At 56.6% G+C, this 19,687-nt stretch overlaps 1 protein-coding gene and 1 long non-coding RNA gene across 6 annotated transcripts in view; both read right to left on the reverse strand.

The window, feature by feature from the left end:
- Nucleotides 1-1,057: 1,057 nt before the first annotated feature.
- LOC145715627 (uncharacterized) lies at nucleotides 1,058-14,855 on the reverse strand. The gene is made up of 3 exons (XR_014137999.1): nucleotides 14,793-14,855; nucleotides 3,340-4,512; nucleotides 1,058-1,309 (listed from the first exon to the last, which is right to left on the reverse strand). It is a non-coding gene; the product is annotated as an uncharacterized LOC145715627 (long non-coding RNA).
- A 3,154-nt stretch (nucleotides 14,856-18,009) lies between these two features.
- The window catches only part of TTLL1 (TTL family tubulin polyglutamylase complex subunit L1), a 30,919-nt gene continuing 29,241 nt past the window's right edge, over nucleotides 18,010-19,687 (reverse strand). For all 5 annotated transcript variants that reach the window (XM_060656164.3, XM_078449377.2, XM_060656161.3 and 2 more), the window contains one exon: nucleotides 18,010-18,283. In XM_060656164.3, coding sequence (XP_060512147.1) covers nucleotides 18,154-18,283 — 130 coding nt within the window. In that variant the 3' untranslated portion in view covers nucleotides 18,010-18,153. The remainder of the gene's footprint in view (nucleotides 18,284-19,687) is intronic.

Genomic DNA, 19,687 nt, shown 5'->3' on the forward strand with positions numbered 1-19,687 from the left:
TGCTTATGTTACAAAATAAATGCTCACCCATAGAGGGCCGCTTTTGACCAGACGTCAAATTTCATGGAAAGAGTGCCACAGGTAAAAACACAAAGAACTAGAAGATGGTGGGGAGCCATCAAGGGCTGCTCTTGGTCCCCAGACCAGCTGTTACCAAAGGTCCCGCTGAACGGGCAGGACCCGCATCCGTGTGTCTGTGGCTGACGTGTTCAATCACCATCTGTGACATACTGGGGTGGGCGGGGCACTTCCTGGTGAAATGGTCTTGGGCCCAGGATTTTACGCAGCATAATGTCACCACCGTGGCAGTCGTACAAGAGACAGCAGTGAAGGTCAGGCTTCCAGGGACACCCCACTCAGGATAATATTTAACTGGGTCCCAGTCACCCCATCGTGTCAGAAGAAAGGAGGAGAGGCCTGAGTGACACAGGCCATTTAATCTTTTGCTAGGAAGAATTTTTTCCCCCAGCAATTAGGAGAGCCTGGGACTCAGTCACAGGCTCAAAAGTTCCTCATTCCTTGTATTGTGCTTTGCTCTGTTTTTGTTTTAAGAGACTTGTTTTTTTTTTAGCATACTTTTAGGGATACAGCTTTGGGCAACTCACCTCACTTCTCAGCCTCAATGTCCTCATCTGGACAGGGGGACGATGGCTCACCCCTACCTAACAGGATGGCCGTTGAGGAATTAAATGCAGGGATAGAAGCAAAACCCTTCACACGGTGCCCAGAATGCCATAGGCACCTGCTTGACTGATGCCGGTATTGGCCCATACCGTGATACACCTGCTGGCCAGATCCACCTGCTGGTCTGTGAAATCCTCCTGCATTTCCTGTCAGGTAGATGTTGTTCCCAGAGAGGTGGCCTTGCTGTCTCACCTGCGGAGGAATGAGGAATGCGGCACCGGCTCTCACAGGCTGCCCCACCCTACTGCCTGCATTCTCACCCCCACGGCCCTCTGCTCCTGCCCCCGCTTCCTCTCCTGCCCCCCCCCCACCCCTCCTCCCTCTGTGGGAGCCTCCAACCAAGTCTGAGAACAACCCATCAGAACCCACCTTCCGATCCAAACGGCCTCAGTGGAGGTGGGAGGTGGGGAAGGGCCAAGACCCTCCATATGAGGTTCAAGCAATCCCCCCCCTGGCGGGTGGACCGCGCATGCCTGCAACTTTCTCTTCTCTCTGGGTTTGGGCAGCAGATGATAGATCCAAGCCAGAGGCTGCCAGGGTAAGGTCAAATGGTTTCGAATGTGAACGCCTTGTGGCAGAGGCTCAGAATATTCCTTTTCTTCTCCAGGTGCGTGAATGACAGACACTAGATCAGGATAAGCGATCAGCAGGGTAACAGGCATAGGGGCGACGGTTTCACATTAGCAGTACTGGGCTGGCAGTGGGGCAGGTGGGAGAGATTGGCTGGGGGGGGTGGGGGGAGACTGGGGACAGCATCTGGGACCATAGAACATCAAAGCCCCAAGACCCCACAGGGCAGCCAGGTGAGTCCTACACTCCTTGTAAGGTGAGGAAGCAGAGGCCCAGGGAAGGCCCAGGGCCACGGATCCTTCCCAAACTTGGGGCTCCTGGCTCCTTCTCCAACGTTCTTTACCCACACTGAAGCCACCTCTCCCTCTAACACAGCAGACACATAATACCGGGGACCAAGCAAGGCATGAATGAAGAACACACGTTATCTACATCTGAGCGCCTCCTGCCGGGTGGGGGGCTGTGGACAAGGCTCCCAAGGGGCCCAAGCAAGCCCTGGGGGCCCTGGAGGCTCCTGCGAAGGGCAGAATTTGAGCAGATCCCCCAAGATGATAAGCAGGCCTCGGGAGGACATGTTGCAGGGGCAGGTCGTGAAGGCAGCGGGAGTGGAGCTGTTGGCCTGAGGCGCAGGGCACGCGGATTCCTAAGGCACGAACAATCCTCACAATTGAAGGCCGAGGTCAGGGATGGCTGGCCAGGGCTGAATCCAGCACCCTGCCAAGGACACGCTCCCGGTAGCCGTGTTCTAGGCACCTGCGGCCTCGCAGCTCTTGGGCGGCCTGGGGTGTGGGAGAACAGGGCCCAGGCCCCCTCCACTGTCCCTCTGGCAGCCTCCAAACACGCCCTTCCTGTTGTGACAACTCGGTTCTCTGTGCAACTGGTTCCAGCCTGTGGCTGGGTTTCAGATTGCGGCACGTGTGCTCATGGAGGCTGACGGGAGTATCACGTGGGCACCAGGGAGAGCCTGGCCGCCCGCCCAGCCGGGCCTTGGTTAATTACGGGTCACGGCCTTCCTGCTATGGGTCCACAGGGCACCCAGAGACAGGCCTTCCCTGGGGCCAGGCCTGGGGACAGAGCCACCGCTCCCCCATCCGTGCAGTCGTGGGTCCGTCAGCCTTCACCGGGCACCTGCAGGGACGCATCTCAGGCTGGGCACCCGGGGAGGGTCCAAGGGGTTCAAGCGGCCCTGGCTTCTCCCAGCCCCCAATAATAATCATGGCTGCCACCCAAATGACCCCCTTCCGTGGTGACAGGCCCCGTGGCGGTGCTGTGTATGTTGCAACTCACAACCACCCCCACTTTGCATTTGGGGAAATTGAGGTTCGAGAGGTAAAGTGACTTGTCCAAGGTCATGCAGCTCTTGTCTGGCTCCCAAACCACGCCCTTCGCATCCCCAGACCCTGGTGGGTCTCCCAGCACAGACCGCTCAGGAAGAGCAGGGCTCGTGTCACTGGCCAGTGTTCCTGGTCTGGGGGCCTCCCTGAGCACTGGCCCTGGAGCCTGCCAGACGTCGGAGGCTGCTTCTGGACACTCGCTCTGTGGTACTCTCTCCCACTTCCTTGTTTTGGCTCTTGCTGGCTATTCCTCACCGGCTAATGGCTAACGTCCCTTCTCAAATACACGGTTCCTCGGAGGCCCTCCTCTGGACGCTTCCAGAAGACCTCTCACATGGCCCTGTCCCCCTTTGGAAACCACTGAGAACACAGAAGTCGTCTCCAGCAACTCTCCTGCTATATCTTCATTTGTCACACTGAGGGTGTGACATTTTTTTTTAAAAGTCCGTGGGCCTTCCCTTCCCAACCAGATAGAAGGGCCCTGAGGGCAGGGGTCACGCCCATGCCTAATGGGAGGGAGCAGCCCAGATATGGATCTAACCCTCCCAACTGTGGGGCAGGAATTGTGCTCCCCATTTACAGATGAGAAGAGCGAGGTTCAGAGAAGTGACAAACCTAGCTGAAGGAAGGGAGGGGGTGATGCTGGGACCTGGACCCGCCATTTCTGCCCAGCCTTTGGGAGTGTGAGAGCTCTGCCCACATTAGGCCCAACCCAGGCGTCTCAGTGCCCCGCAGCCCGCAGCCCCCTAACCTGGGCTCAGGAACTGTTTGCTGCCCAAACCCTCTCAGTGCAGATGTGGAAACCTCTCACTGCACCCACTGGGCATGGTAGGAAATTCAGCCAACGGCCCTGGAGCGAGAGAGAGAGACAGAGACAGAGACAGAGACAGAGACAGAGACAGGGCATGAACGGGGGAGGGTCAGAGAGCGAGGGAGACACAGAATTGGAAGCAGGCTCCAGGCTCCGAGCTGTCGGCACAGAGCCCGACGTGGGACTCGAACGCTTGAACTGTGAGATCATGACCTCAGTCGAAGTCGACGCTTAACTGACTGAGCCACCCAGCTGCCCCTCTTTTTTCTTAATGAATAGACTTTTTTTTTAAGTTTATTTTAAGAGAGAGCGGGGGAGGGGCAGAGAGAATCCCGAGTAGGTTCCGCACTATCAGCGCAAAGCCTAACACCCAGCGTGGGGCTTGAACCCATGAGCCGGGAGATGCTGACCTGAGCCAAAATCAGGAGTCCTATGCTCAACCGACTGAGCCCCCCAGGTGCCTCAATGAATAGACTTTTTTTAAGTTGATTTGTTTATTTTTGAGAGAGAGAAAGAGAGAGAGCAGGGGAAAGGCAGAGAGAAAGAAAGAAAGAAAGAAAGAGAAAGAAAGAAAGAAAGAAAGAAAGAAAGAAAGAAAGAAAGAAAGAAAGAGAAAGGAAGGAAGGAAGGAAGGAAGGAAGGAAGGAAGGAAGGAGGGGAGAGAGAGAATCCCAAGCAGGCTCTGAGTTGTCAGTGCAGAGCCAGATGTGGGGCTTGCTCTCATGATCTCATGAACCGTGAAATCATGACCTGAGCGGAAATCAAGAGTCAGACACGCTCAACAGACTGAGCCACCCAAGCGCCTCGATGAATAGATTTTTTTATGTGCTTACGTTGCCTCTACGCCTTTTCTGTGACTCGGCAGCTCGCGTCTTGTTATCTCTGATAAAATCCCCTTCCGTGCAACACAGTGTATCCATTCGGCCCCTGAAGGACACCTTGGTAGCTTCCAAGTTTGGGCGATGGGGAGTAAAGGTCCTATGGGCGTCCAGGTGCAGGATTTTGCGTGGACCCGAGTTGTCAGCTCGTCTGGCTCAAAACCAAGGGGCGCTAATGTATTTTTTCAGTGGGCAGTCATTTTGGACCCTGGAGACAGAGGGTCAGAGAAAGCACCTACGAGACGAGACATGTGGGTAAGTACGTGTAGAGTTACATGAAAATGGGAGAGGCCACCGGAGCACATTCGAGCTGCGGAGAAAGAGAAGATGAGCCAGTGTGGGAGAGCTTGAGCCTGTGATGAGGGAAGTGTGCAACCCCAGCTGACCCCCAGGCCGTGGTCACCGAGGCCTGAGATGTCACCTGCAGGCAGAGGAGGGGGGCAGATGCTGCATCAGAAGATGCTTTGAAGCCTCAAGGACATGTTGTCTCTTTTTAAATTAGCTTGTTCTTTTATTTTTTTAAAAATTTTTAATGTTTTATTTTGGAGAGAGATACAGACAGAGAGACAGAGCATGAGCAGGGGAAGAGCGGAGAGAGAGGGCGACACAGCAATCCGAAGCGGGCTCCAGGCTCCGAGCTGTCAGCACAGAGCCCGACGCAGGGCTCGAACCCAGAACTATGAGATGAGATCACGACCTGAGCCGAAAGCAAGAGTCGGATGCCCTAAGGACATGATGCCCTAAGGACATGGTGTTTTAATTGGGCGTCAGGAAGGGGCAGGATTTCAGGGGGTCGAGGTGGGAGCGAAAGAAGATGCCAGGTTGTGGGCACAGTGTTTGCTGTGGCCCTGGGACTAGACACTGCGGAGCAAGGATGCCTGGGGGGGGGGGGGGGGGGAATGCCTGGAGGCTCACCTGTATTTACAAATGGGGAAGCCACTCTAGGCCAAGTGACAGGGGGCCACCCGGTGCCGGTGGGGAACCGATGCTCCAAAGACAACCCCAGACCAAGGGGATTCCTGGGTGGCGGTCGGTTGAAATTTTCCATTCACAGTCCTGTTTCCTTTCTTTCTCAAAGCCTTTCTGTTTGGGCTTCCTTGCCTTGGGGCGTGAGACACAGCAGCCTCCTGGCCGGAACTGGGGTATCGTATCCCCATGACACGCCCCTCAGTTTTTGTGGCCGTGACTCAGCCTTCACCTTCGCCCACATTCTGGCTCCACTAGCCAGGGTGACCTTCTCCAAGAGTCGGTGGGCGGGGCGGGACCTGGAAACTTTTTAAAGTTTCCCTTGCCCAGGGGACGGTGGGAATGGGGGAGGCGGGACCCAGCAACAAAGACCTACTAAGAATAACAGAAGAGCAACCCCCTGGCCGGCAGGGATGACCGCCACCCTCCTGTCGCCACCCACACTGAGGAAACAAGGAAAACAGACTCAGAGGTCAAGGAACCGAGAGCAATGTGGGCGGGGATTCTCCCAGGGAGGTGGCTTCCAGAACTGGGCTTTGAACTCAGGTCTATTGAGCACCAACCAGACGCTGGACACTGTCCTGGGCACCGGGGATGCCATGGTGAATGACACAAGCCCCTGCCCTCGTGGGGCAGACCTGCTATGGGGGAGAGGGATCCCCCACAAATCAGCAAGGGAGCAGCAAAGTCACTCTCAGGGCCTTGGAGGGAAGCCCTTCCTCTCCCTGCCGGCCGGTTCTGGGGATGCCACGCGCACGCTGCTCTCCTTCCTCCCCCCCACCCCCAAAGTGGCTCTTTCCCCTTTTCCAGAAGCACCAGATCAAAATTCTAGGCCACCTCGGGATGCTGGCACGGTGCGGCACGCACCCTTCGGCTTAGGGGATTCCTAGAGGCTCAGAGGCAGAAAGGTCCAGCGAGCCACCTGTCCCAACCTTCTTCTCCATGGTGTATCCCCCCCACCACACCCAGGGGCGACTCTCCCTGGGACAGGGGGCTCACTGCCTCAGAAGATGAGCCATTCCAGAGCTGGACAGTGCTAACAGAAAGGTCCCACTTATGCCAAACCAGCACCTACCCCCTCATTCCTTCCGCCCGCGGCTCCCCGTTCTGCCCTCTGCCCATTACATAGGACTCTTCTTCACCTTACAGCCCTTCGGATCCTTCACGTTGCCCTTGAATCTTTTCTTGGGAGGACCTTTCCTCAACTTTTAAACCATTCCTTGGACCCCGCCTGGTCTTGCTCTGGCTTGTCGGTGCCCCCAGCACCTGCTGCCCTAACACGGTCCCAAAATGCTTCACCAAGTGACCGTCGAGGACACAGAGGATGGAATGTCACCCTGATCTCGAGCTGTGCGTCGTCTCCGCCTGGAGATGGATGGCAAAGGCCCGGGCAGCGGGAGCCACATGGCTGGAGGGTGAGGACAGTCACAAAGGAGCAGACACCTGCGTCCCCTTCGGTCAGTCATCCAGCTGACCCGTATCCCATGCCTCCTGACGCCGGGCCAGGGCCGGGGGGGGGGGGGGGATGCTGGAGTGGCCCTCGCAAAGGCTTTGCAAGGGGGAGAAAAGAAAAAAGCAAGCGAACACCTGACTAAGATCGTCCTAGCCGGTGATCAGAGCTTTGAGGCAAACAGAAGGTGAAAAGAGACCGTGGAGCCAGTCCTGCAAAGAGCGAGGGGAAGAGAATTCCAGGTAGAGAGGCCCGCCAGTGCCAAGGCCCTGGGGCAGGGAAGAGTGTGGCACACTCAGAGGCTGCTGCGAAACGAGCAGGGGCAGAAATGGGAGGGCGGTGGGAGATGAGGCCAGAGGGGTGAGGAGCGTGAGTTTATTCTAAGATCCAGGGGAAGTTCCTTTGGAGGGCATGAGGCCTCAGATACGATCTGACTTATGCTTTAAATTCTAAGAGAAAGGGGAGACCAGTGTAGACAAGAGCTATCAGTAAAGCCTTCATGGAAGAGTCCGTGAAACCTTCCACCGCGGGATTAGAGATAAGTCACCATCTCCTACCAGAACTGAAAAATTCAGCTCTTCACTGCAGTTTCTCTCAAGAAGACATACAAATGTTCCATAAGCAGATGAAAAGGAGGTCAACATCCTTAGCCATCAGGGAAACGCAAATCAAAGGCACAGAGACCCATCACTTCCCATCCACAAAGATGGCTAGATGTAAAAGGACTGTCAAGGGGCGCCTGGGTGGCTCAGTCTGTTAAGCGTCCGGCTTCGGCCCAGGTCGTGATCTCACGGTTCGTGGGTTCGAGCCCCGTGTCGGGCTCTGCGCTGACGGCTCGGATTCGGATTCTGTGTCTCCCTCTCTCTCTGCGCCTCCCCCGCTCACGCTCTACCTCTCCCTGTCTCAAAAATAAATAAACATTACAAAAGATTTGTAAAAGACAGTCGGTATTGGCGAGGCTGTGGAGAAAAATAAATCCACACGCACCGCTGGCGGGGACGTTAAATGGCGCGCTGTGCTTTGGAAAACAGTTTGGCAGCTTCCGAAAACGTTTATTTATCTGTGATTCAGCCACTCTACTCCTAGATATCTACCCAGGGGAAACGAAAACCTTTGTCCACATAAAGACGGTGCACAGATATGCAGAGCCGATGAGTGGTGTTACTCACAATGGCTACGAACCCGTGACAGTGGCTACAAAGTAAAAACAACTCCAGGCCCATCAGCTCGGTGCTGGGTAAACACCATGTGTTCTCCCCACCCCTACCCACCCGTACCCCAGCAGTCAAAAGGGGGGAAACGCTGGGGTATCCTGTCACCTCAAACACATCATGCTAAGGACAGGAAGCTAAACATAAAACATCACATGCTGTGGGATTCCATTTACATGAAATGCCCGAAAAAGACCGATCTATAGAAACAGAAAGCAGGGTAGCGGTTGTCAGGGGCTGGGAGTAGGAATGGGGACTTCCTGTAAACAGGCATGGGGGGTCTTGCGGGGGACGGAGACGTTCTAAAATTGGATTGTGGTGGTTGCCCAACTCCGTACTTTTGCTAAAAATCATTGAATTGAGTGTTTATGGTTTAAATTGCAACCTCAACAAAACTCAAGCACCCGCTGGATTTTATGGTCCGTGATGGCAGGGACTGGCCCATCTTTTTCAGCGAAGTGTCCCCAGCACCTAGAACAGCTGGGCACACAGTGAGCACCCAGTAAATATTGGCAGAATGAACGAATGCACGCATGAATGAACAAAGCCATAAAAAGTAATAGCCTTTAGTTGGGCGTACGACTCCGCGGGAGGTCCCGCCCTCTCTTCTCTCCTGCATCTCCCTACTTGAAAGACTTGTCTACGTGGCTGGCCCACTCATGGGTCTCCCTGCCGAGCTGTGACCTTGCACTCCCGAGTTGTGAAGTCCCAGTGTCCCCCCTCCCCCCCCTCCAGGTCTCAGCACCATGACCCTGTGCAGTGCTCACCCCTGGCTTTCCTGAAATGCCGTGCCCTGCCTGTTCCTGTGGGCTGACCTAGGATAGCTGCCCTCTGCCCTCAGGCCACCTGCTGGGGCACCCCTCCCATCTCCACGCTGGTGGCCCTCAGTTCTGTGTCACTGCCCAGCCTAATCCTCAACTGCCAGCGTGACAGTTCAACGTCTCTAAAACCGAAGGTCCTCATTCTGCTGAGCCCTGCTCCCCCGCAGAGCCCCTGCCTTGAAAGAACCTTCCAGAAACCTGGGCATCCTCCTTGACGCCTCTCTCCCCCTTCCTCACTCATCCCCTCGCCAAGTCCTGTCTGCGCTATTTCTAAGCATCTCCTCTCTCTCCAGACCGCCGCCTTCCATCATTCAGGTGACACTTCTCTCTGTGTCCCTTACTGAAACCACAGTGACCTTTTTATAGGTGAGGATGCTGTGGGCTGCGGGCATCAGAGGCCGTGTCTAGACAGCTCAGGCTAACGGTAGCACAGAGAGGAAGGACAGTGGAATGGAAGGAAGAACCGAACGGTCGGGACCAGGGAAATCGAGAAAGTGGGCAGCCCCCACACCCTGGCCTTGCAAGCTCACGGTCCTTCTTGCAAGGGGACTCCGTCTCAGTAACTCAGCCTCACAGTCTCTCCGCTCTGGTCTCAACTGGGCCAACGTGGGGGAGGGGCCCACGTAGCGCGAGCATCAGCTCTTTCCAGACCCCCGAGGAAATCACCTGTGTCCCGCAGCCAGCCCTCCCAAAGCCCCAAGCAGCTCACGGGCCCCCCTGATCCTGAGCATCGGTCCAGACACAACCCTGAGGGCTGGCCTCTCTGGCCCACTGGCCCCGCCCACCCCTGTCCAGCCACACTCAGCTCGGGCCCTTCATGGCACCTCGTTCATGACCTTCAGTGCCTGCCCTCCGTCCGCATCACTGCATTTCTCCCCGTCCTTGGCGTTGTTCCTTTCTCTCCCCTTTAGGATGACCTCTGCTGGGGCGCCTGGGTGGCTCAGTCGGTTAAGCGGCCGACTTCGGCTCAGGTCATGATCTCGCGGTCCGTGAGCTCGAGCCCCGCGTTGGGCTCTGTGCTGACAGCTCAGAGCCTGGAGCCTGTTTCAGATTCTGCGTCTCCCTCTCTCTGACCCTCCCCCGCTCATGCTCTGTCTCTCTCTGTCTCAAAAATAAATAAACGTTAGAATGACCTCTGCTAAGCGAGGACTTGCCCGTCCTGTTCACGGCTGGGCCCCAGGGCCTGCTGATCAAACGGCCGACGCCCCTCCAACACCGGGGGACTCCGCGGAAAGGCAGGGACGTCGGCTCGCTGGAGAGAGATTTCTGTCCGGGACACCTTCGTACCAACAAGAGTTTGCCTAGAAGTCAGTTTTCCGACACATTTCTTTTCCCTCTCAGTCGGAAAGCTCTGATTTCCTTTTCCACGAGTCCCCGATTCAGGAGCCGGTGACCTTCTCACTGTTCACGACCCAGTGCCGTGACCCGGAAGCGGTGTTATTTCACAGTCACGAGGAGCGGGGCCTCACTGAACGTCTCCTGGAAAGCGCGGCTGACACTGAACAGCGAGGGGTCGGGCGTGCGGACAACCGTCCTCCCGTCACGCAGTCGAAACTTCGCCTGTGACTTCTGGCTCTCCCAAAGCGTAACTCCTGCTGATCAGAAGCCTGACTGGTAGTGCAAACAAGCTGATCAACACACATTCGATATGTATTGGTTATATACCGTGTTCTCACAGCAAAGCGAGCTAGAGAGAAGAAACTGTATCACAGGCAAGAGAAAATAATGTTTACGCTACTGTACTGATGGAGAAAAAGCCACCGATGAATACGTAGACCCGTGCAGGTCAAACCTGCGTGGTTCAAGGATCGGATGCACTCGAGTTAACTCCATTTTGCCCCGTTTACTTAACTCTGCTTTCAAGGCTCAAACCCCTTTCACACAAACGCCCCCTGCTGGGCAACTGAGAATCGCTCCTGCCTCCCGAGCCCCTCCCGCCCAGGTGTGCAGAAGCCACTCCCGCCACCCCCCACCCTCCCACCTGCACACCCTGAGTTCACCTCCTCAGCTCTCCACTGCTGTGCTTCCCTCCCGCCCCTTCCCATCTCCATCATCCTCCAAAGCAGCCCCCAGACTCACATCTCTAAGGACACCAATCTTGTCCCTCCTCAAAAACATTCAATGGCTCCCTAGTGCCTGCGGAATAGGTCCAAGTTCTTTAGCCTGGCATCCAGTATCCTTCGTGATATGGCCCCGAGCCATCTTTCTGCAATTAGCCCTCACCATTCCCCTGCCTTCCATGCAGTTTCCACTCATTCTTTAAGGCACAGCTCAAACTCCTCCTCCTCCAGGAAGCCGCCCCAGGTTGCCATGCTGCTTCTCTCGCACTGAGCCTCTGCTGTCTCTTTCATTGCTGCATAGGCCTGGTCTTTACAAGAAACAGCTCGTGAACTCCTTGAGGGGCAGGCGCGGATACTTCAAAGGGGTAGCAAAAATGTGTAGCAAAACAGTTGTAGCAAAAAGCTGATAGTGATTTGGCACTTTTACAACCGTTATCTTCCTTTTCTCTCCATGACTCTCTGAGGTGGGCGGGCACAGGCTATTATCTCCACCCTGCAGCCGAGGAAACAAAGCTCAGAGAAGCTAAGTAACTTCCCCACAGGCGCACAGCAAGAAAGCAGGGGGGCCGGGAGAGAGCTGGTTCTTCTGCCCCGATTCTGTCCTTGTTCCGTTACCCCCTGCAGGCTCCCTCGTGTGCCTCCCACACCTCATCCACGGAGAGTGACAGCCAGGATCTCTGGATTATCATCTTCAGTATCAGTTCCTGGACACTGTCCCGCGGCGACAGTGACCTGCTGTTTCCACGTGAAAAGGAAGCCCTTCCCTAGCAGACAGCGCCCTGTGCTGGAAAGAGCCGGTGGGAAGTTACATTTGCCAGGTCCGTGCCCTTCAACGGCTGTGTGACCTTGGGAAGCTCCGCCCACAGTGAAGGACCAGCCGCGTCCCCTGGTTCCCAGATGAGGTGCTGGCATTCGATGATGATGATGATTTCTTAGCAGGCCCCTCGGGCTTGGTGAGAGAAGCAGTTTGCAAGCTGCGTAATGTAACCGTAGGGGAGGGAGGCGCGGGGCTCGTGTGCAGAGAAGCCCCGGCCAGGTATCCCCTGGCTGATTCCCCGCTCGCCACTCACAGCACCTGCTGAAGAGAAGAATGTGTTTCCCCGTCCTCCAAGATTCAACGGGGCCCCTGCCGACCTCGGGGAAGAAGTCCATCTTTCTTAACACTTGGCCTTGTCAAAAGTAACGAAGTCTGCCACAGGAAACTGTCACACGTTCTCTGTGTTCTTGCGTTCTCCCCACCAAGGCTGGAGGGGCGATCGCCTGGGGCCTGGAGGACCCCAGCACCTGGTTCTGCCCAGTGACCAGGCACCCAAGGACCTGCGGCGTGTGGGGGGAGCTGGGGGTGTGGGGGGCCTGAGGAGGCGGGGGTCTGCTCCGGACCGGCCGTTGGCAGGAAGGGGGGTTCTGGGTGACCCTCACCCACAGGGAAGGGAGCCTGGTCCTGCCCGGAGCCGGGGCTGGTGAAGCAGCCGGTGCTCCTGCAGCCGGGCCGGGGAGGTTTGGTCCTTCTGTGGCCTGAACGATGTTCATGCTGTCGTCCGTGTTCAGTGATGACCCAGGGGTCTTGTCTTCGTCTTGATGATCCGTTAGCGGCCTTGTTGGACACTGATATTCCGTGTAAGTGTTTATATTCCATGGGAGGCCCCCGCGCTGTGAGGACCAGGCCTACTCCTCCTGGCCATCAGGGCTACTTTCTGTTCCTCGGGGACAACGTCAGAGGACAGAAGTCCTCTGGTCTCTCCAGCTGGAAGAGCTCTCGGAGCCCCCATTTTAAGATGTCTTTTCCGAACCACCGCGGGCCAGCAGGGCCTAAGGCCTGGGACGGAAGGCGGCCGCAGCACGCTGCTCCGTGGGCGGGTGGACGGGGACACAGTTGGAACCCTGTGCCAGTCCACCTCGCTGTTCCAGCCAGAATGGGAATCAGGCCACCGTGTGAGTGGTGAGACCCCCAGCAGGAGAGAGCTCTCACGGTCCCCTCTCCCCAGGAGGCACCAGGGTTCCAGCACCTAACCCCTTAGGGGTGCTCTAGGTAAAGCAGCTCGGGGTGGGGGGGGTGGGGGGGAGAGGCTGGGGGCAGTGGGGGATGGGGGAATGGTCACGAGGGACGAGGCCAGCGAGGCCCCACTGGCCCCTGCCACCGCAGTTCTGTGGAGCATGCCTGGTCCCACCCCCCACCCAGGAAGCTGCCACCAGCGGTGGTCAGTGAGGCCTGCTACACTTGGGCCAGGGCCTACACGGCCACCTGGGCCCTCTGTCCGGCCACCTTCGAAGTCCCGTCCAAGCTCTAGCTTCCTCGCCTGAGCCCTGGAAGGAGGCTGTGCTCAGGAACTCAGTCTCTGAAGATCCACCCAAGGACTTGGAAAGAGAACCTTGGGTCCAGCTGGAGCTTCCAGGCAGCGTTTTTATGGAAGGAAAATCAAGGGGGTTAAACTCGAAAATGAAAAAAAAAATGTTTTTGGACAAGTGGCAGTCAGGCGAAGCCTGTGGCTCTACAGGGGACACCGCAGGCCCCCAGGCTCTGTTTCTATATGAGGCACCAGTGAGCATGAGATGGACCGTTCTGAACACTTCCAGGCGCCAACGTATGGAAATTCTATTTGCAACTTAAAAGCACAGGAGATACGATATAGTTCAGGCTGGGATAAAACAGAAGATATGTGAGAAGAATGTAAAAATACGTTGTCTAGGGAGCCTGCGTGGCTCATTCGGCTAAGCGTCCAACTTCCGCTCAGCTCACGGTCTCGTGGTTCATGGGTTCAGGCCCCACGTCGGGCTCTGTGCTGACAGGTCAGAGCCTGGAGCCTGTTTCAGACTCTGTGTCTCCCTCTCTCTCTCTGCCCCTGCCCTGCTCACGCTCTGTCTCTCTCTCTCTCGCTTTCAAAAAAAAATAAACATTAAAAACATATTAAAAAAACACATCACCCTCCCAAATGAGAAACAGGCAACAAAATCGGACGATGGCCCTGTTGCCTCACGAAGGGTCCTGAAATGCCCTGAGGGCAGCACCTGTCCGATGACACAGTGGACACCTTGTGGGTGCCTGGTCACTGAGCAGAACCAGGTGCTGGGCCCGAAGACAAGCTGGCCAGGGTGCCTGCAGCAGACCCTCCTCTGCCTCCCTGGCCTGCGGGAGGGTGACAGCCTGATGCTGGGGAGACCGAGGGCCAGGTGGCCTGGAGGAAGGCCCCCTGGGCTGGCCGGGAGAGGAGACAGAGCTGGAAACAGGACCCAGAGGGAGGACAGATGGCCCAGGCAGAGAAGAGTCACGTGGGTTTGGGGCTGGTGGACAGAGCGTGCACGGAGGGCTTCCTGAATCCCCCCAAGGACAAGAGGCTTGTAGAACCACCACACGCTGGGGAGAAATGGCCGTAATTCCGGAAAAATCCTGCTGGCTGGAGGGTGGAGCCTGACTGGCTGGGAGGGGGCTGCAGGCTGAGACCGGTGGGGGCTCTGGCAGGGGTCCAGGTGGGAGGTGGGGGGGGGGAGGGGGGGGGAGGGAGGGGAGGCTAAGTGAGGAGGCTGTCACCAGGCTTAGGGGCTGGGGGGGGGAGGGAAGACTTTCAGGAAGACATCTTCGTTCCCAGCTTCAGCACCCAGTTTGCCAAGTAGGCAAATGATGAATGTAGTCTGGGAAAAACCAAACAAATCAAACCAAGAATCATTGCGGGGGCGCCTGGGTGGCTCAGTCAGTTAAGTGTCTGAATCTTGATTTCTGCTCGGGCCGTGACGTCACAGTTGGTGGCTCCAAGCGGACAGTGCGGGGCCTGCTTGGGATTCTCTCTCTCTCCCCATCTCTCTCTGCCCTTCCCCCCCTCCCCCCCCCGCCCCCCGCGCTCTCTCTCTCTCTCTCTCTCTCTCTCTCTCGGGTGCATGCATACTCATTCTCTCTCAAAATAAACTTTAAATAAAAAAGAATCACGGTGAAAATGACCCTCAGACTTTGGGAACCTGCCACCCCCCCCCCCCCCCCCGCAGTGCCCATCCAAAGGGAAATAATGGAAGCTGACAAGAAAGCGCCAAGTGCCATCTGGACGAATCCACGCGAGGACCACTGCTGGAGCCCTGGGCCCGGCCATGAGCCGCGTTTACAGCCGCTGTTCTCCCGGCCTGCTTCGGCCATCGCGCACTTCCCACCCTCCTGTGTTCCAGAAGCTCAGAGGAAACATCTGATGTCACTAATGGAACAGTCAACATGTGACAAATCTATTTAGCAGACACTCGCTCTCACCTAGCAACCCGGTCGTCGGCAAACTAAGCACCTCACTCCTGATGGGACGGGGCTGCCCTCCGTGCTCCGGCTGAGGTCACCGCTCCCCGCCAGGGACTGACTCCACCCTTGTCCCGGATACACTGAGAGCAGAACCACCAGTAAGTGATTAGCCGGGTTGTAGGAACTCGTGGGGGGAAAGGCTGCGTGCAGGAGCCTGGAGCCAGGCCCGGGGGGCCGCCCCCGCCCCGGGGTGAGCGGCCGCAGTCAGAGCCAGGACCCGGGGACCAGGGCCCTGCCTGTTCCTGAAGCAAATATACTTAATCCCCTTTCTGCACGCTAGGAAGCGAAGGTCCCAAGATCCACCGACTGACTGCCTTGGGACAAACTAATAAATGGCAGAGCCAGGCCTCAAGCCCAGGTCTGACTCAAACTCAAACTCAAAGTCGCACCCGCCGTCAACACTGGACGTGAAATCGAGGGCTGCACAAGACGCACATACAAGTCCCGTCATTAAGGGGGAAGCTTCTCAGGCTTAAAGTGAACACTGCAGACAACCCCCTCCCCCCCCCCCCCCCCGTGCAATTCATCCGGATGCTGGTTTGATATTCACACTGTACCTCTGTCCCTTTCCGTCCTACCACGTAAAAGGCCCTTTTCCCTAACACACGGGAGCGCGCATACACACGCGACACGACATCCAAGCCTGACGTGCGTTCACACCTGGGTACGGGAAAGAGCCCGATCTCTTATGTCCTCGGGACAATAGCATGAGAACAGATCCTGTGACTAACACCGGAACCAAAAAGCAGGGGGGGGGAGTTCTAAAGATAGATTCAAGACGGTGACTGAAGCATCAGCAAACAGGTGTCCGGCAGGAAGGTCAAGTGAAAGGCTCTTACTAAAAGTAACCCACAGGGACGCCCGGGTGGCTCAGTCGGTTAAGCGGCCGACTTCGGCTCAGGTCATGATCTCGCGGTCTGTGAGTTCGAGCCCCGCGTCGGGCTCTGTGCTGACCGCTCAGAGCCTGGAGCCGGTTTCGGATTCTGTGTCTCCCTCTCTCTCTGCCCCTCCCCTGCTCTCAAAAAGAAATAAAACAAATTAAGAAAAAAGTAACCCGCGTCTCAAAGTTAGAACATGCGTCAGTCACTCTGCCCAACTGACTCAGGTGTTCCCGTGTCTTCCTCTGGGTCACTTAGCGTCCAGGGTGGCATCGTGTCCACACACCACACCCAGAGCTTGTCCTGGCTGATGGCCTCGGACAGTGCTTACCCCCCCACCCCCCAGGCCTGCGGCAAACCCAGATGCTGACGTCACGTAAGCCACGGGGTGGGAACCGTCTGGGCCCATCTGATAGACTCACCTACAAAACCCAAGTGACGGAAACGGGTGTCTTCCGACAGCACCGACAGACAAAGGCCTTCGTAAAGATAAATTATGGACCAGTATTTGCAGGGGCAGGTTTCCCTCAGAGTCAAGTGCAAGGGAAGGAAGCCAAGACGGCTGTCAGGTTCAGTACCTCGCTTTGGCACAGCGGCAGGGGAGTCAGGTTTTGTTTTGAAGTTCGTGCGGTATTTTCAAAACGTGAAGACCTCGTAAAAAACCAAATCACACGCCGAGGCTGGTACGCTCTGCGGAAGGAGCTGGTCTCCTCCGCTTGTGAATCCATTCTTCCAGCTCTAATGAAATAGAATGGGGCGCTGGGGTTTATAAGCAACATATATTTGGTTGTCACACGGTTCCTAAAAAAAAAAAAACCCTTGTTAATTTGCTTTCCAGGAGCTACAGGGACATCACTTTGTTATCACGTTTCGTGTGTTCCCAGTTCCTGAAATAGCTCCGGATAGCAAAGGTTGAAATGGGCGTTTTTCGGATTCGAACGAAACCAGTTTGTGCTAAAGGCTGAGCGGTGGCTGGGGCTCCTGGGTGGCCTGGAGGGGGCTGGTTGAGGGAGCCCTAAAGCTAAAAAAGGAAAGCACAAATGATTACCTGATAGAGATCGAGATCCTGCAGGATAGGAGGCTCCGTCAGTCTGCAACTGTTTTAACGATTTACAAGAAAAACAAGGCAAGCTCCAGAAACCTCCGAGCCTCCGAGCCTCCGTTTCCTGGAGCCCTAACGTCACCCTCCCCTCCAGAGTGCTGTGGGGAACTAAGGCAAGAAGAAAATGTAGATAAAATTACGCATCCTTGTAACCTGCAGCGCACTGACAGATACCTGAGGCAAATACAGAGGAGAACACTCCTCCAGGAAGCCCCTAGGGTCTTAAGGTTAATGCTTTGCTTGCTGGAGGGAAAAAAAACAATCTTAGCTTGACAAGCAAAGGCTCAGGTATCCTAGGAATCCTCCTTAGCAATGAGAGTCCTTTTGTTTTTTAAAAGTTTTAAATGTTTATTCATTTTTGAGAGAGAGGGGGCAGGGGAGGGGCAGGGAGAGAGGGAGACCCGGAATCGGAAGCAGGTTCCAGGCTCTGAGCTGTCAGCACAGAGCCCGACGCGGGGCTCGGGCTCAAGAACCGTGAGATCATGACCTGAGCCGAGGTCGACGCTTAACCGAATGAGCCACCCAGGAGCCCCTGAAAGTCCTTTTGGAGGCCTCCCTTTGGCCTTCCCTCGCCTCCCCTAACTCTGTGGTATAGAACCAGTCACGCCTCACGACCCCAGTGCAGCTTTCTGTCCAGGGTCCTGTCCACGTGCTTTAACAGCATCACCTTTTCGCACCAAAGACGTCTCAAGAATTCTTTCTTGGCCGTGGGCCCCGGACCCCCACCGTCACTTCAAAAGCGCATCAGTGGGGGCGCGGGAGGGGCTGTCTCGCGGGACGTGGGCCCTTCACCCGTGGGATCCGACGCCACCTCCAGGCAGATGGTGTCAGAATTGAGTTAAATCGTAGGACACCCAGCACCAGCCGGAGACGCGCAGAATCGCTTGGGGTGGGAAAAATCCCCCCGTCTGGGGTCCGAAGTACCGTGCGAGAGAGATGGAGAAGCAGGGCCCCTCTCCCTCGCGAGACACTCCTTAACCTTTCAAAGAAGTGCCTTTATTTATTTACAGGGCTTACGAAAGGAAAAAAAGCTCTAGAAAAAAGGAAATTTCAAAATAGGCCCAGGTGTGGGGAGCATGTGGGAGGGTCGGGCTGCGGTCTTCTGCGCCTCCTGGTGGTCACTTCCAGGTTGTGAGGACGGTTCTCCCCGAGTCTCTCGATCGGCCCCCTCTGGGCCCCAGCGACTGGCCCTGGCGACTTCTCAGCTCCCGGTCAGCCCCGTCGCCCTGCGCCAGCTCTTCATCATAGCTGGAAACAGAGGGACATCTTCAGGGTCCAGCAGCAGCAATGCCACGCACGGCCACTGGCCACTGAGCGGCGGCGTGGCGAATCCCGCAGCAGCCAGGGAAGCGGCCCGGCCCCCACCCTGCGCTCCCCCAGCCCACCAAACCCTGCCCGAGGCCACAGAGCGCAGGCGTGCTGCCTTGTTAAACTGTTTTCGAGAACAGCTGACATCTTATAAAAGGCTACCAGATGGAACGGCGCAATGACCCCCAAGGGAAACATGAGTGAGACACCAGGGTGGTGAGGGAGAAAGCTGACGTCCGGAAATATTTTTACGCACAGCATCTGGGGGCAGGTTATGACTGACCCCGGTTGAGATCGGGAACGGGGTGTGAATGACCCACCCGGGAGGAGGGGGCCAGGACAGGGAGAGGCTCACAAGAAAGCAGGGCCCTCCCAAGAAAGGCTAGATCCCGCCTCCACCAGCCTCGACTTACCCGCCCCTCTCCATTAACATTCGCGCACCAGGCCTGCGTAGGAAAGCGCATGATCTGTGTAGGAAACAGAGCCTGGGCTTTCGCCTTGGAAAGAACTGAGCTGGGACCCTGGACGCTCCCGCCCGATGATGACATCTATCGGGGCAGTCCCTGGCCCCTCTCGCCACGATGAGCCCCTCTTACGGGGTCCATGAGGGTGGAGAAACCCCACTGCACCGCTTGCCGGCCCTGGCAGGTGCAGGCTCTGGCGAACGAGGTCTCCTCTCCCCACCGTGACTTCACATCACCCTCCTGACTCAGAACAGTGGGCCTTACGATCCCCACTTTCTGTATGCTGTGAAACCTCATTCACGGGGGTCATTTGGTGGCCACGCCCTGACTGAGGACCCTCTGTGATAAGCAGACATTCGTGCCAAATGCGACAGGGACTAAGATGCTGAGTTATGTCGCGTTGGCTGAATTTTGCTCACTTTGGGAAAAGGGTATATTTCTGTTAAATGTTTATTCCCAGAATCAGAGTGTGGTGTGGGACAGAAGCTTCTCAAGCTGCAGAACACAGTCTCTGCATCGTGCTTCTGGTGGCAAACTGGGGGCTGAGAAGGAAGGGCAAGGAGGGGAAAGGCCAGTTTGTTGGGCTTCTCTCTGTCGGGATGGGGATCAGGGCAACAACGCGGGACCCCCGTCTCCCCCGTCTCCCTAAGGAGAGATGATGCCGAAGGGAGGACTCCCCAGGGACGCTGGAGGGCCCACCTGTGGGGGGTCCTCCCAGGCCCCTCTCCACCCCAGGGACTGCTAGAGCCCCTGGACGCCCCGTTCGCATGTCAGCACCCACCCGTTGGCACCTGCTGCCGGTTCTGTGCCTGTGCTGCTGACCTAAGGGCCGGAGTGACCCCATCCGTCTGGCTCGCAGTTGCCCCAGCACCTCGCTCTG

This window comes from Panthera onca, chromosome B4, assembly GCF_046562875.1.
Source record: "Panthera onca isolate mPanOnc1 chromosome B4, mPanOnc1 haplotype 2, whole genome shotgun sequence".
NCBI classification, from domain to species: domain Eukaryota; kingdom Metazoa; phylum Chordata; class Mammalia; order Carnivora; family Felidae; genus Panthera; species Panthera onca.